This window comes from Panthera uncia (genome assembly GCF_023721935.1).
Source record: "Panthera uncia isolate 11264 chromosome A3 unlocalized genomic scaffold, Puncia_PCG_1.0 HiC_scaffold_12, whole genome shotgun sequence".
Classification (NCBI taxonomy): Eukaryota; Metazoa; Chordata; class Mammalia; order Carnivora; family Felidae; genus Panthera; species Panthera uncia.
The window spans coordinates 5,159,723-5,175,857 of NW_026057579.1; the positions used below are offsets into that span (position 1 = coordinate 5,159,723).

Genomic DNA, 16,135 nt, shown 5'->3' on the forward strand with positions numbered 1-16,135 from the left:
CTCTACTCGGTCATGGTGTTTTTTAAATGGTTTTATATAAAAATACATATTACTAGATTCAACTTTGTAATATTTTACTGAATATTTTTGTGTCTTTGTTCATAAGGGTTATTGATCTTTAGTTTTCTTGCCTTGTGATATATTTATCTGGTTTTCATATTAGAGCAATACTGGACCCATAAAATGAGTTGGGAAGTTTTCCCTCTTTTTTCATGTTCTGAATTTGTGTAGGATTGGCATTATTTTATTCTTTAAGTATTTGGTCGAATTAATCTGGAGTTTTCTTTGAGTATAGAGCTCATATTTAAAATGGGTTCTAAAAGCTGCTTGGCAGTTCTGAGTACAAGGGTGGGCTTTCCTGGAGCATCATTGGAGGGTGATCCAGATGGGCTGTTTAGTAAAGGAATCTTTAATACCACTATCTGTTAATCTTCCCTCTTGCCTCTCAGATTCCTGAGAGCAGACTGTTCCACTCTCCAGCCCGAAGGGGTTAGGCTGGTGGTCTGCCCCGTGGGAACCCAGAGGGGGGACATCCAGCAATCAATGTTCCATGGCATGCCCCTGCCCCTCATCACTTGGTCCAGGCTCAGGTGTCCCCCAGCTCAGAGCTGGGCAGAGTTGGGGTCTCATAGAGAGGACTTGGTTTCCCTCTCTCCAGAGAAATCTCCTAGCTGTAGGAGTGGAGGACAGAACTGGGGAATCTTCCCCCTATTAAACAGATCTTCCAGCCATTCTTATTTTAAACTCCTTCTTCAGCTCAGCCTCTAGAGTTCCACGGCATCAACAGGTTCTGAGACTTTTGAGGATTCTGTGCTATAGACTGGGTTGGTTCTAGGCTTTCCCTACTGCCTCCTTGGGATTCAGGGTGTTTTTAAGTCTGAAAGACCAGTTGCAGCTGATTTCCAGCTTCTAAAATTTTGGTGTTTTCTCCCCCCCTCTCATTAGTTCTTTCCTTGTAGGTTTATGCCTTTACTTTTTTTTTTTAATCTTTATTTATTTTTGAGAGAGAGAGAGCAAGCAAGCAGGGAAGCAACAGAGAGAGAGAGAGAGGGAGACACAGAATCCAAACTAGGCTCCAGGCTCTGAGCTGTCAGTGCAGAGCCTGACATGGGGCTTGAACTCATGATCTGCGAGTTCATGACCTGAGCCATAGTCGGATGCTCAACTGACTGAGCTACCCAAGCACCCCAGGTTTATGCTTTTACTTTAAAAACAACCTTTACTATCATTTGAGTGTAGTTTCAAGAAAGCACTTAAGTAGATATGTATGTTTCATCTGCCATATTTACCCCCCAAAGGACTTGTTTTTATTTCCAATCCACTGCAATCTGGCTTCTGATCAACCACTCCACAGAAAGCTGCTCCTTCCTAGCTCACTAATTAACTCCTCCTCACCAAGTACAACGAATGCCAATCAACCCTTATCTTCCCTGACCTCTCAACAGCATTTGTTACCCCTGGGCCTCCCTGTTGGGCACTGCTTCCTTCCCAAACTTCAGTGACCTCACACTGACCTGGTCTCCCACCTATTTCTCTGTCTTGGTGACCTTCAACACTCCAACTGGAGCCATCTTCTCGAACCCTCATGTGCATATTCTTTCGTGGAACAATCACGCAGACCCAGGCCAATGACTCCCAAGTCCATTTATCACCTGCCTCTCCCCCAAATACCAGATCCAGGCACATAACTGCCTACCATGTCTTCTCATCCATGAACACCACGTGTCTCCATTTGATCAACACGTTTACGTCCTTCAGTAGAGATTTGTTTTCCTCTTTAAAATATTGCGTATTTTCTGTTCTATGGGTTCCTGTGTTCTTTATAACTTGTGTCGCTATCATGGCTGGAATCTCTCTGATGTTGCTTTTACTGACTGGCTGTTCTGGGGCACTGGCCACCTAATAATCTCCTATGGGGTTGCCTGTATCTGGCCACCCCAAGCCTCACTTGTATTTGCTCTAAATGTCCATCCACTGATCCTCTTGGATAATGTAGATGGACAATCGTGTCCCCTGTAAATGAAGACCATTTTGTTCCTTCCTGTGCCTTCTCTCGTCTTGCTATGGTGGGTCAACTTCCAGGACAGAACTGAATGGTAAAGGAGCAGGCACAGAAGTTCTGCCCCATCTTTGAATGGAAGGAACGTTTCTAAGTTTTCACCATTAAGTTCCAGGTTTATTCTTGTCAGTACTACTTATCACATTAAGGAAGTTCCCTTCTGCTTCCCGTTTGTGAGAGATTTTATCAAGAGTGAGTGTGACTTTGATCGGTTTCCTTGGCCTCTCTCGGAGACATCACAAGGTTTTCCCCTTTTAAGCTGTTATTCTACTAAATTACACTGGTATGACTATTATTGAGCTAACGCTGGAGCCATTGTTCTGGCAGCCTTCTGGACAACTTAACCCTACTATGTGATCATTTCTTCTTTTCAGGAGAGTAGACAGACAGAACAAACCAGGGCCCACGTTCTCAGGCAAGTTTCACCAATATCTGTTCGCCCCCTTACTGGAAGATAGTCTCAGGGAGCAACATCGTGTAGATCTGCATATTTTCCTTGTCGGACCAGTTTTTGGAGATGGGCTTGCTTAGCGTTCAGTGAAAAGTTGCACCCTTCAGGTCCCGAAGGAGGATGGAACCAAGCCAGGCTATGATCCAGACCTGTGATTTCTGCTTTAAGGGATACAAGCAGCCATTTAGAACACCCCCGCACACCCCTGCTCATGCCCTCAGTGACTGGCTGTGTCCACCTGTAGGACCAAGTGAGTGACCAGCTCCAGGGTCCAGGACATTCAGGCTCAGGAGAAATCGTACTCTGGATAGAAAAGTGGCTAGGGATAAGCACACTTCAGCTGGTCTCCATCTCTTGGTGTCTTGAAAGTTCATTCAGGGGCGCCTGGGTGGCTCAGTCGGTTAAGCGTCCGACTTCAGCTCAGGTCACCATCTCACGGTCCGTGAGTTCGAGCCCCACGTGGGGCTCTGGGCTGATGGCTCAGAGCCTGGAGCCTGCTTCCGATTCTGTGTCTCCCTCTCTCTCTGCCCCTCCCCCGTTCATGCTCTGTCTCTCTCTCTGTCTCAAAAATAAATAAACGTTAAAAAAAATTTTTTTTTAAATAAAGAGTCAGCTTTAAAAAAAAAAAGGGAAAAAAAAGGAAAAAAAAGGAAAAAAAAAGGAAAAAAAAAAAAGAAAGTTCATTCATCTCCTTGAGATCAAAGGAATCAAAGTAAAGATTCACCCAGCAGAGGGAATAATTCCTCATTTCAGCAGGGCCCAACATAGTAATGGTATAATGTTCTTTATATATGCCATAATTTATTCAGAATTTTGGTTGGCGGATACATAGGTGAGATTGACACGGTTTTCTCTTCATGTCCTGCATAGACTTGGGGAGCTTCAAAAAAAATACAACCCGGGGTCCAAGCCCTGGAGATTCTGATCCAGTTGCCCCAGGATGGAAACAGGCGCTGTGCTGAGAGTGGAGGGCCCGACTCGGGGCTCGAACTCATGAACCCTCAAACCATAACCTGAGCTGAAGTCAGATGACCAACCGACTGAACCACCCACGTGCCCCAGGAATCTGGTGTTGTTGTTTTTTTTTTTTAAAGAAGCTGTTTAGAAGCTTCTTAAAGACAGTCAGGTTAGGAAACTACTGAGTAGGAAGACAGTGGAAGGTCCTGGCCTCAGCCTCATCACCATTGAGATCTAGGAGTTCCTGGAGGGTCTTAGAGATCATGTGGATAACACAGACCTTACAGCCTTATCTTCTAGTGCCAGTTCCAGCCAAAGTGAAGCAGGAGTGTGTGTGTCTGTGTGCACAGTGCTGAATCCAGCTCTCTCTGGGAAATGGAGGGACTCTGATTTCATAAACCTGCGGTCCCGGAAGGCCCTGGAGACTGTACCTGCGTGCCCTTGTGTGATACACCTGTATACTCTTTAGTGCTATTTTTCAGGTATGTGTAGACGTGTTTGTGATACCTACAATACAACATGATGTAAAAACACTGCTGAACTCCGAGCAACCTTTTCGAGGTGTTACTTTTCTCTACCAACAGTTACTAGAAGTACACCTACTATTTTATGTGTCTTGGGTAGGGGGCCAATTTGTGATTTTTATTTTTTATTTTTTTAAGTGTATTTATTATTTATTTTGAGAGAGAGAGAGAGAGAGAGAGAGAACATGAGTGGGGGCAGGGAAGGGGCAGAGAGAGAGAGAATCCCAAGAGGGCTCAAACCCACAAACCATGAGATCATGACCTGAGCCAAAATCAAGAGTCAGATGCTCAACTGACTGAGCCACCCAGGTGCCCGTTATTTTCTATTTTTTTAAATTTTAGGTAGGGATCTCCATCCACGGAAAGGCTGGGAAGTCCTGGGGGAGAGGCCCCCTGGAGCCAGCAGTATCCTTTGAGTTCACAGCAGCTGGGAGGTTGCTGCTCTGTCCACTGGGCAGGCAGTCACCAGCCACCCCCGCCCCACTTGGGTGACCAGCTGGCCCGGGTGTTCTCCAGGACTTGAGTCATCCCAGTCTGTGACAGTGAGGGCTCCGTTAGAAAGGAGATTCAGGACCCAGGGATGGAGTGGTTCATTTGACTATAGAACAGTAGTAGGGGTGAGGGGGGAGGGCACCATGGCTGCCATCCAAGTGGACTCCTTCTCCTTTCCCTCCCCCATTTCAGACTGACTCTTAGGGGATTTCTCAGTCTTTCCAACTTTGAGTGGAAGAGTCTGTGTATTAACGGTCTCAAAAGCTTCTATAAGACCCACAAAGGCACCATGAATAAACTCTCATTACCTAACCAACCTCATGGCCCTTCCTAACGTGGGAAAAGTTATAAACCTGGGGTGACCTGGTGTCTGACTCACTCGCAGCCTTAAATCAGATGGTCACTGAAACTCCTACATGGCTTCCTACTGAGAGGACATCAGACTTCGCTCCTGTGAATCTCAAGGGCACAAAAGCCCTGACAATGCCAGCATCTTGAGAACACACAAGACATCTGGTGGGGGTGGGGGGTGGGGGGTATTAAAAGCCTTCATTTTCCTGAACTGTCTTGAAACCTCCCGTCCTTCCAGCACTTTCCCCAAACCCCCCATTCACCCCAGCTGGGGAATTGTATTTGGTCCCGAGTAAATGCAGCTTCTGAGAAATAAGCACCTCTACCTTCTCAAGGAAACTTTAGGGGTCCTTTTGTTCTTGCCCTTGCCAACCAAGACACTTTTGAAAGTTTGCATTAGGCCACTTCGCTTTTACCAAAGACATACATCAGTACCTATTTCCGTCAACTCTAAGAAACCCAAAGAGGATTTTGCTTTTATGAAAAAGGCAAAGGGCACAAAAGGCATTCAGTGTTTTTCAGCCCGCCCTCCTGGAGGCAGTGTGTGCCCGGGGCGAGAGTGGCGCCACCAAGCTCCTCTCCCCGGAACTACGCTCAGCACCTGCACGTCCAGCCGCCGGAGCTTTGAATCTGTACTTTACCTCGACTTATTGTGTGCATACATTAGCAAGATCTGTCTTACGGTATCAGAATAGCCGAGAAGAAGTTATTTTGGGGGTATGGGCATGCTCAAAATTTTTTCCGTATAAATTAACGGTGATCACTTCAAATGATGGCTTGCGAAACGTTTTCATAGAAATGCTCTCCTTTCCGTTAGCAGGGAAACCTGTAAACTTATTTTGCAAAAACCTTCAGGACAGAATGCTTAGAACCTTGCTCTTGTTTTCCATTCTTAGAAGTGTTGCCATTTGTTCCCTGGGCTTCTGTTCCCAGACCCTGTAAAATGCTTTCCAGCTCTAGTCCTTTGAAGCGGTTTCTTTGCAAGCAGTCTTCTTCCTGCACAACATAATAGCAAGGAATGCCTCCGGCTTGTATTTCTTTTCTTTTTTTCTAAGTTTGTTTATTTTGAGAGAGACATAAAGCGCATGCATGTGGTGGCAGGGAGCATGTGGTGGCAGGGAGCAGAGAGAGGGACAGAGGATCCTAAGCGGGCTCTGTGCTGACTGCAGAGAGACCAATGCGGGGCTTGAACTCACAAACCATGAGATCATGACCTGAGCTGAAGTCAGATGTTTAACCGAATGACCCACCCAGGCGCCCCAACAGGTTTTATTTCAACAGAGGGGGAAAAAGGGGGCTGGATGGGCCCGGTGGTGGGAGCAGTTTCTTGCTGTTGAAGGCCACCAGCTTTGGGGTAGGGGCGGCAGTCTGAGGGCTTCCAGAATGGCTCCGAGGAGGAGAGAAGCCCTACCGAGCCTGGGAGCAGAGGCCAGGGAGCCTCTACTGGAGGCCTGGTCACAGCCTGAAGGCTTGGGGTAAACAGGGATAAAGCCCCCAGGGCAGCAGGTAAGGACAGCTGGAGGTTGGAGCGGAAGCCTTGCTCCCCGGGAGAAGGCTAGAACCCAAGAGGGTATTGCCACCACCATCTCTGTGGGGCTTCTGGAAAGGGCAGGGCAGCATCCAGGCAGGAAGAGACTGCGGGTGGCAGGATTGCTGGTCACCAAGGACGTGAGGAACGGATACAGCTATGGGGTCTCCTCTGAAGACTGCTGTGATCCCAGCATCAGCAAAGGGTCTGAGAGAGGTTAAACGCCCCTTTTAAAAGACAGAGGCATCCCAAGGGGGTTCCTGAGAGCCACAGAGAACGTGACTCATGGGCTTGTAAGTTTGCCTTCTAAGAATGCCCTTGACCATGCTGATGGCAATCCCCACTATCCTGTTGTATCCCCTGGCATCTCCCCAAGAGACTTCTCCCAGGCCTGCCCTCGGGAGGCAGAGAAAACATTTGCTGGGTCTCTGTCCTGGGCCCCAAGATGACATATATTTTTTTTAAGTTTATTTATTTATTTTCTTGAGAGAGACCAAGAGAGCACCAGCAGGGGAGCAGCACAGAGAGAGAGGGAGAAGCCTAAGCAGGCCCCACACTGTCAGTGCAGAGCCCGCCGCGGGGCTCAAATCTACGAAACTGAGATTGTGACCTGAGCCAAAATCAAGGAGTCTGACGCTTAACTGAGTATCCTCATGAGAGGTAGAGCAGCAAATGTGACTCTTTCAAGAGAGTATTTATAGCACAAAGCTGAAAGCTTAACTTGAATCGCGTTGCTAGTAGGTGTTTATACCCCCCATCCCCTAGGGATCTCACCTCTAGCATTGCAGATTGGAATGATGTATCTATGTGGTAAGCAAGCATTTCTAACTACAAAATATTTCCATGAGAGGACAGAGATGGGTTGCTACTAGAATCATCCATTTCTACGTTGTCGGAGGCGCTCATTCAATTAACAGAACGTGGACTACTTGGAGGAGTTCTCTCTGCCCCCTGGTGGTTGTAAGTATAACTTTTTAATAGTTTCAGTGAGGCGTAAATAACGTAACCGCATATGTTTTAAACTTACCAAAACTTTGGTAACTTTGGACATACGTACACGAAACCACTACGAAATCATCACCGCTACCAAACTAACAATCATATCTATCACCCCCAAAACGTTCCTTATGTCCCTTTGTCACCCTTCCCTCCCACACCTCCCTACCTTCTCCTATTATTGTTGGTTTGCCCTTAAAGAATAGAAATTACCCAAACTGAACAACAGAGAGTAAGCAGACTAGAAAAAAACAAACAGAGCCTCAGAGATATGTAGGACTATAACCAAAGATCTAACATTTGTGTCATCAGTGTCTCAGTAGGATGTGGGTGAAGTTGAAAAAAATATTCAAAAAAAAAAAGAAAATAATAATACAACCCACAGAACGGGAGACACTTTTTGCAAGTCATATATCTGATGGGGGCTAGATCTATAAAGAACTACTACACTCAATAAAATCACAAATAACCCAATTTTTTTTTTGAGAGAGAGAGAGCACACGAGCGAGAGAGAAAAGGAGGAGAGAGAGTGCAAGTGATTGGGGAAGGGGCAGAGGGAGAGAGAGAATCTTAAGCAGGCTCCACACCAGCTCAGAGCCTTACACAGGGCTCGATCTCACAACCATGAGATCATGACCTGAGCTGAGATCATGACCTGAGATCATGAGATCATGACCTGAGATCAAGAGCTGGGCACTCAACCAACAGAGCCACCCAAGCGCCCCAACCCAATTTTTCAAATGCCCAAAAGAAATGAGTAGACATTTCTCCAAAGAATGTAAACAAATGGCCAATAAGCTCATGAAAAGCCGTTCAACATCATGAACCACTAGGGAAATGCAAATCAAAACCACAATGAGACACCGTTTCATACCTACTAAGGTAACTACCACCAAAAGACAGAAAAAAATATTGACGAAGATGTAGAAAAACCCTCATACATCACTGGTGGGAACGTAAAATGGTGCGGCCACTGTGGAAAACAGTTTAGCAGTTCCACAAAGAGTGAAGCATAGAATTATGGCATGACCCAGCAACTCCACTCCTAGGTATATACCCCAAAGAAAACTTGTACAAAAATGTCCATAGCAGGGGGGCCTGGCTGGCCTCAGATGGAACAGCACGCGACTCTTGATCTCTGGGTTATAAGTTTGAGTCCCACGTTGGGTGCAGAGATTACTTAAAAATAAAATCTTTTTAAAAATATGCATAGCAGCATTATTCAAAAGAGCCAGTACATGAATCTTGACAACGTTATGCTAATTCAAAAACCCCCGTCACAAAAGACCACAAATTTGTGAGTCCACCTACGTGAAATGTCCAGGATTGGCAAATCCATAGAGAGTAGACTGTTGGATGCCACAGGCCTGAAAGAGCGGGTAATGAGAAGGTACTGCGAATGGGTATAGAGTACCTTATTGGGGTGATAAAAGTTCTCAAATTGATCGTGGTAATAGTTGCACAGCTCTGTGAGTAAACTAAAATCTGCTAAATTGTTAGTAGGCATTTTTTTTCTTTTTCCATTTTTTATTTGCATTCTGATCAGTTAACATATAATATTGGTCTCAGGAGTAGAATTGAGTGATTCATCACTGACATAAAATACCCAGGGTTCATCACAACAAACCCTCCTTAATGCCCACTACTCATTTAGCCCATCCCACACCTCCCTCCCTCCCTCCATCAACCCTCAGTTTGTCCCCTATCATTATGAGTTTCTTATGGTTTGTTTCCCTCTCTCCTTTTTTTCCCCCTTCCCAGAGGTTCATCTATTTTGTTTCTTAAATTCCACAGATGAGTGATATTATGTGGTATTTGTCTTTCTCTGACTGACTCCACTTAGCATAATACTCTCTAGTTCCATTGACTTCATTGCAAATGCCAAATTTTCATTCTTTTTGATGGCCAAATAATATCCACTGAATAAATATATATATACCACATCCTCTTTATCCATTCATCAGACGATGGGACATTTAGGCTCTTTCCATAATTTGGCTATTGTTGGTAATGCTGCTAAGAACATCGGGTGCGTGAACCCCTTCGAATCAGTATTTTTGTACTCTTTGAGTAAATACCTAGCAGTGCGACTGCTGGGTTGTAGAGAAAATTTAATAAACAAATTATGGGAGAAAATTTTCCAAGCTTGGCAAAAAGACAGGTAAACCTACAGACTCAAGGTGAGCAAACCCCAAATAAAATAGACTGAAAGAAATCTATACCAAGACACATCATAATCGGACTTCAGAAAATTAAAGACAAAGAAAAATTCTTAAAAGCTCAGAGAGAAAACAGTACCTTGTCTATAAGGGAAAACAATTCAAATCACAGCACACTGTCATCAGAAACCACGGAGGCCAGCAGGAAGTGGCACATTTGTCAAATGCCGAAAGTCAGTAACTGTCAGCCTGAGTCCGACACCCTGCTATCGTTGTCTTCATTGTATTACTAACTTCGCTCCACATTCTGTCTTGTTCTCTACCTAATTAACTTTGCCCTTTCCTCTCCTACTCCGTTTACCCACTGACTGTAGAAACCTAATGGGGACGGGATGGCAACATTTGTCTTGATGTATCTGATCTTACCAGGTCCCAATAGCCCCTCAGCGTGGGGAGGAAGGCTCACCTCCGCATTGTTTCAAGTCCCCTCCCTCAAAGTTTCAAGAAACCCCTAACCCTCCTCTCCTGTGTATGTAAACTGCCCCTGGGCTCAACAGGGCAAGGCAGCTTTGGAAATGATCCCCTGCCTTCTTGTCGGGCTGCCTTCGGATAATAAAGGTTTCTTTGCTTCAAAACCAGTGTCTCAGACATTGGCTCACTGTGCGTTGGGGTGCACAGACAAGTTTGGGTTTGGTTAACAAGCCTGGAATTCTCTATCTGGTGAAACTACTCTTTAGGAATGAAAGAAAAATAAAGACATTCTCACTGAAGGAAAACTAAGAGAATTTGTCAGTTAAAGGAAGTTCTTGAAGCAGGAAGGAAATGTGTGAGATGATTGATTGATTGATTGATTGATTGTAGAAAGCAGGCAGATATATAATAGAAAATAGAAAAAACAAAAACAAAAACAAAAAACAAAAGAAACCTGTATTGCTCTCTGCTCCCAGTTCCTGGCACAGAGATCCTAAAACCATTGTAATAGCTTAAGTGATAAGCAGTATCTTTTGTGCTAATAGTTGGTCTTTGACTCCCGTTGCTGACAGTTCCTAAATCCCTTGGAATTACCTAGGTGATGGTAGGGCCACTTGGGTGGCTCAGTCGGTTAAGTGTCTGACTTTAGCTCAGGTCATGATCTCTTGGTTTGTGAGTTCGAGCCCCGCGTCAGGCTCTGTGCTGACAGCTCAGCTCAGATCCTGGAACCTGCTTTGGATTCTATGTCTCCCCAGCTCTTGGCCCCTCCCATGCTTGTGCTTTTTGTCTCTCTCTGCTTCTCAATAATAAATAAATATAAAAAAAAGCTGGTTTTTTTTAAAGTGTCTTTTATTCTAATGAGGTGACTCTTGGTGGGCTCCTGCATGGGGCCTGGCCACCAAAACGACCAAGTCACGATTAGAAGCTTGGGATTTTCAGTCCCACCTTTCATTCTCCAAAGAGGGGAGAGGGGCTGGAAATGGAGTTCATGATCCATCATCCCTATGTGATAAAGATGCCATACAAATCCCAGAAGTACAGGTTTCTGGGAGCTTCTGGGTTGGTGAACACATGGAGGTGTTAAGAATGGCACACCCCTTCCCACGTTTCGTGCCCAGGCATTTCTTACATCTGCACATTCATCTGGATCTTTTATCATATCCTTTTTTTTTTTTATTTACACCCAAGTTAGTTAGCGTATAGTGCAATGATTTCAGGAGTAGAATCCGGTGATTCATCCCCTACATATAACACCCAGAGCTCATCCCATCAAGTGTCCTCCCTAATGCCCCTTGCCCATTTAGCCCATCCCCCCACCCCCCACCCCCCACCCCTCCAGCAACCCTCAGTTTGCTCCCTATATTTAAAGGTCTCTTATGTTTTGTTCCTGTCCCTCTTTTTCTATTATTTTTGCTTCCCTTCCTTTATGTTCATCTGTTTTGCACCTTAAATTCCATGAGTGAAATCGTATGATATTTGTCAGTCTCTAATTTCGTTTAGCATAATACACTCTAGTTCCATCCATGTTGTTGCCTGGCAAGATTTCATTTTTTAAAAAAATTTTTAATGTTTATTTATTTTTGAAAGAATGAGAGAGAGAGAGAGAGAGAGAGAGAGAGAGAGAGAGAGCATGAGCTGTGGAGGGGCAGAGAGAGAGGGAGACACAGAATCCAAAGCAGGCTCCCGGCTCTGAGCCGTCAGCACAGAGCCCAATGCAGGGCTCAAACTCACAAACTGTGAGATCATGACCCGAGCTGAAGTCGGACGCTTAACCGACTCAGCCACCCAGGTGCCCCAAGATTTCATTCTTTTTGAAGGCCAAGTAATCCTCCATTGTATATATATACCACATCTTCTTTATCCATTCATCCATCGATAGACATTTGGGCTCTTTCCATATTTTGGCTATTGTCAATAGCGCTGCTATAAACATTTGGGGTGCACGTGCCCCTTCGAAACAGCACACCTGTATCCTTTAGATAAATACCTACTAGTGCAATTGCTGGGTCGTAGGGTAGTTCTATTTTTAACTTTTTGTGGAACCTCCACACCGTTTTCCAGAGTGGCTGCACCAGTTATCATATCCTTTTACAATAAACTGGTAAACAGTAAGGAAACTTTTCCTGAGTTCTGTGAGCTGCTCGAGCAAATTAATCACTCAGTGACAGTATTGTAGGAACTTGATTTATAGCTGATCACTCAGAAACACAGGTGACAACCCGACTTGCAACTGGCATCTAAAGTAGGGTGAGGGCAGGGGCGCCTGGGTGGCTCAGTCGGTTAAGTGTCCGACTTCAGTTCAGGTCACGATCTCGCGGTCCGTGAGTTCGAGCCCCGCGTCGGGCTCTGGGCTGATGGCTCAGAGCCTGCTTCCAATTCTGTGTCTCCTCCTCTCTCTGACCCTCCCCCATTCATGCTCTGTCTCTGTCTCAAAAGTAAACATTAAAAAAAAATTTTTTTTTTTTAAATAAAAAAAAATAAAAAGTAGGGTGAGGGCAGCCTTGTGGGCCTGAGCCCCTAACCTGTGAGCTCTGACCCCATCTTCAGGTAAAGCGTATCAGGATTGTGTTAAATTACAGGACACCTGAATTGCCTGGGGAAGGAAAACCCCAAGTCTGGCGTCAGAAGTGTTATGACTATGGCAGTAAAGGGGATTCACAGGAGAACTGGGTGTTGCCCTCCTTAGAGTGGTAACAGAAAGACTCTTGGAATTTCAGGAAAGAAGAAAAAAAACAATCGAGGAGCGCCTGGGTGTGGCTCAATTGTTTAAGCGCCCAACTCTGGATTGCAGAGCAGGTCATGATCCCAGGGTCCTGGGGTAGAGTCCACCCCACCCAGGCTCCGTGCTGAGTGTTGAGCATGGAACCTGCTTGAGATTCTTTTTCTCTCTCTCTCTCCCCCTACTTCCCCTGTTCATGCTTTCTCTGTGTCTAAAATAAAAAATAAAAAATAAAAAAAGAAGAAACAACTGAAAGAATGAAAATTTGGGAAGGGTCTCCCGGCTGGCTCAAGTCAATAGAGCATGTAACTCTTGGTCTTGGGTTCATGAGTCGGAGCCCCATGTTGGGGATAGAGTTTACTTTAAAAAAATAATAAAATTTTAAAACATGGGTATACAAGAGGCTTTTTTTTTCTTCTTGAGTTTTCCATATTATGTTTTTGATGGTTAAAGCGGAAAATAGAATACTATGGCTCTAAACGTAGGTGGAGTAAATTTAAACACAATTACAGAAACAGGGGAAGGTAAGGGATTGAAAGGGAAGGTAAGGGATTGAAAGTTTCTACACTTGCAAGTGATTAAACGTCAACACCAGCAGACTGGTGAGGAGTGGCATTCGCACAGTGTAACACCGATACGGCGACTGCTAAAACAGCCATACAAAAAGGTTTAAAAAGAGGATTTCTAGAGTCAAAAAGAACAGGGTTTGTCCATGTTCCTCGACTTTCTAGCTGTGTGACTCTAGTCAAGTACTTAACTGCTCTGTAAAATGAAGTTAATGACACTCATTTTGGACAAATCAAAGTTCATATATATTAGCTTTAATTATTATAGCAATTATTATTTGGCATATTATTTTTGCTTAGGTCAGGCTATAAGCCCTGTCTTCCTAGTCCATTTGCTTTTGCTAGTTTATTTTATTTTACTATTTTTTTTTAAACTTTTTTTTTTAACATTTTTATTTATTTTTGAGACAGGGAGAGACAGAGCATGAACAGGGGAGGGGCAGAGAGAGAGGGAGACAGAATCTGAAGCAGGCTCCTGGCTCTGAGCGGTCCGCACAGAGCCCGACGCGGGGCTCGAACTCACGGACCGCGAGATCATGCCCTGAGCCAAAGTGGGAAACTTAACCAACTGAGCCACCGAGGTACCCCTGCTTTTGCTAGTTTAAATGAATATTTAAAGCAGTCTTGAACTAAAATATGTACGCGCGGCTCCTCTCACAGTGACTGGTATATACCACGTGCTCAATAAATTAAAGTTGTAGTTCTTTATTATTTGTAAATAAAGAAGGTTGACCTTTCCTTTAAAAAGAAAGTGACATTCCAAAATGGGAAGGGCTGAGTCTCTTCTCGGTGCCAGGCAGTACCAGACGTGGCAACCGTGCAAGGCCAGAGGGAAGCTCACGTAGCACCTCTCTTTAAATTTGACCACGCCGAGCGCTTCATTCCCTGCGCCGCCCTCACTTCTTCCCAGTCCAGTCGGATGTCTGGAATGTCATCTTCCGGCTCCGGATCCTTTCTCAAGGCCCCCGTGGGGGAGGCCACCACGATGGGTAGAGGGCCACATTCCTCCCGGAATTCCACGACATGGAGACTCTTCTTATCAGCCAGTTGTTGGTGGGTTTCCTGGGCAAGACCAAATGGAGAATGCCAGGTTAGGTCTATGAGATACATCTGTAACTTAAAGATCGGGAACTTCCCACGTACCACTTGGGGGACTTACCATTTCAAAGTCGATTCCGGGTAATGTGTTTTGTGGCCACACCACAGTGATTTGGGGTGCATGGCATCATCTCCCCACTCCCAACTGGACTGGAGGGAGGGCGTTGGCCTCTGGTCTCTTGCCTTCCAAACCCTCCCAATTATGTGTCACGCTGTGCCCAAAACTGAACTTGATTCTCATCAAGCCCCTAGCTCTAGCTAACGTTTTACAGGACATGCAGGGTGAGACCTGCACTGAGGACCACAGGTATGTAGTCAGCACCAGACTGGGAAGCTACAAGACAAACAACCCAGTTTCCTAAAAAATATAATATAATATAATATAATATAATATAATATAATATAATATAAATAAAAATAAATACACACACACACACACACACACACGAGGAAAAAAAGAAGAGGGAAACCTATAGATTAGAAGTGATTTAAAAGACATGGCAAGAACTTACAATCTACAGACTTTTTCTGGAAAACAAATTATGTAACAAATTTCTTTTTAATATAACAAATGGATACATTTCTATGAACACTACCTAGGTAACTCGAGATACTGTGGTACTGTTACTTTTTAGGTATAATAGTACCAACGGGTACTTTTTAATCCTTATCTTTTAGAAATACATACTGAGGGGCGCCTGGGTGGCGCAGTCGGTTAAGCGTCCGACTTCAGCCAGGTCACGATCTCGCGATCCCTGAGTTCGAGCCCCGCGTCAGGCTCTGGGCTGATGGCTCGGAGCCTGGAGCCTGTTTCCGATTCTGTCTCCCTCTCTCTCTGCCCCTCCCCTGTTCATGCTCTGTCTCTCTCTGTCCCAAAAATAAATAAAAAACGTTGAAAAAAAAAATTAATTAAAAAAAAAGAAATACATACTGAAATATTTACAAATGACATAAAGTGGTGTCTGAGGCCTGGTTCAAAATGACTGGGCTGCATGGGGGTGGTACTGAGACACAAAGATTGGCCATGAGCTGTTCACTGCTGACATTGGGTAAGAGGGCCAAGGGGACTTATCATGGACAGTAGCCACAGAAGTCTGGAAAAAGGAAATACAGTTAGTTTATTGGTAGTACATTAAAATATCTGACATGCCAATCTCCTGTTTCCAGACTTTATGGCCATCTTGTACTATTCTCTCTAATCCTACAAAAGTTTGAAATTAGAAAAAAGATGAGCTGCTTCATAAAAACAAAATAATTTAAATTGGTAGATCTTATAGTCCATGGCATGTTGCTTAAATTGGTGACATTCTTTTTCTTTTTGAATAGCACATTAAATAATGCAACATTTTACAGTTGACAGCATCTTAGAAGAGATGATACCTGGTAATCATATCAGAAAATCCAAAGTACTAACTTAAAACAAAAATATTACATAAAAGAACAAGTCTACTTGATCATAAATATGACCTATCTAAAACCAATACCGTAGCTACATCAAAAAATTAAACATCTAACAGTTTGGATTTGAAAGTGCTTTTTTATTTTTTAATTTTAATGTTTATTCATTTTTGAGAGAGAGAGAGAGAGAGAGAGAGAACTGGAGCAGGAGAGGGGCAGAGAGAGAAGCAGACAGAGGATCTGAAGCAGGCTCCAGGCTCTGAGCTGTCAGCACAGAGCTGGAGGCGGGGCTCGAACACACAAAACGCAAGATCATGACCTGAGCTGAAGTCAGATACTTAACTGACTGAGCCACCCAGACCCTCC

At 44.5% G+C, this 16,135-nt stretch overlaps 1 protein-coding gene across 1 annotated transcript in view; it reads right to left on the reverse strand.

Annotated features, from left to right (window-relative positions):
• Nucleotides 1–13,962: 13,962 nt before the first annotated feature.
• The window catches only part of MRPS5 (mitochondrial ribosomal protein S5), a 29,551-nt gene continuing 27,378 nt past the window's right edge, over nucleotides 13,963–16,135 (reverse strand). The window contains exon 12 of the mRNA XM_049652171.1: nucleotides 13,963–14,335. Coding sequence (XP_049508128.1) covers nucleotides 14,111–14,335 — 225 coding nt within the window. The 3' untranslated portion in view covers nucleotides 13,963–14,110. The remainder of the gene's footprint in view (nucleotides 14,336–16,135) is intronic.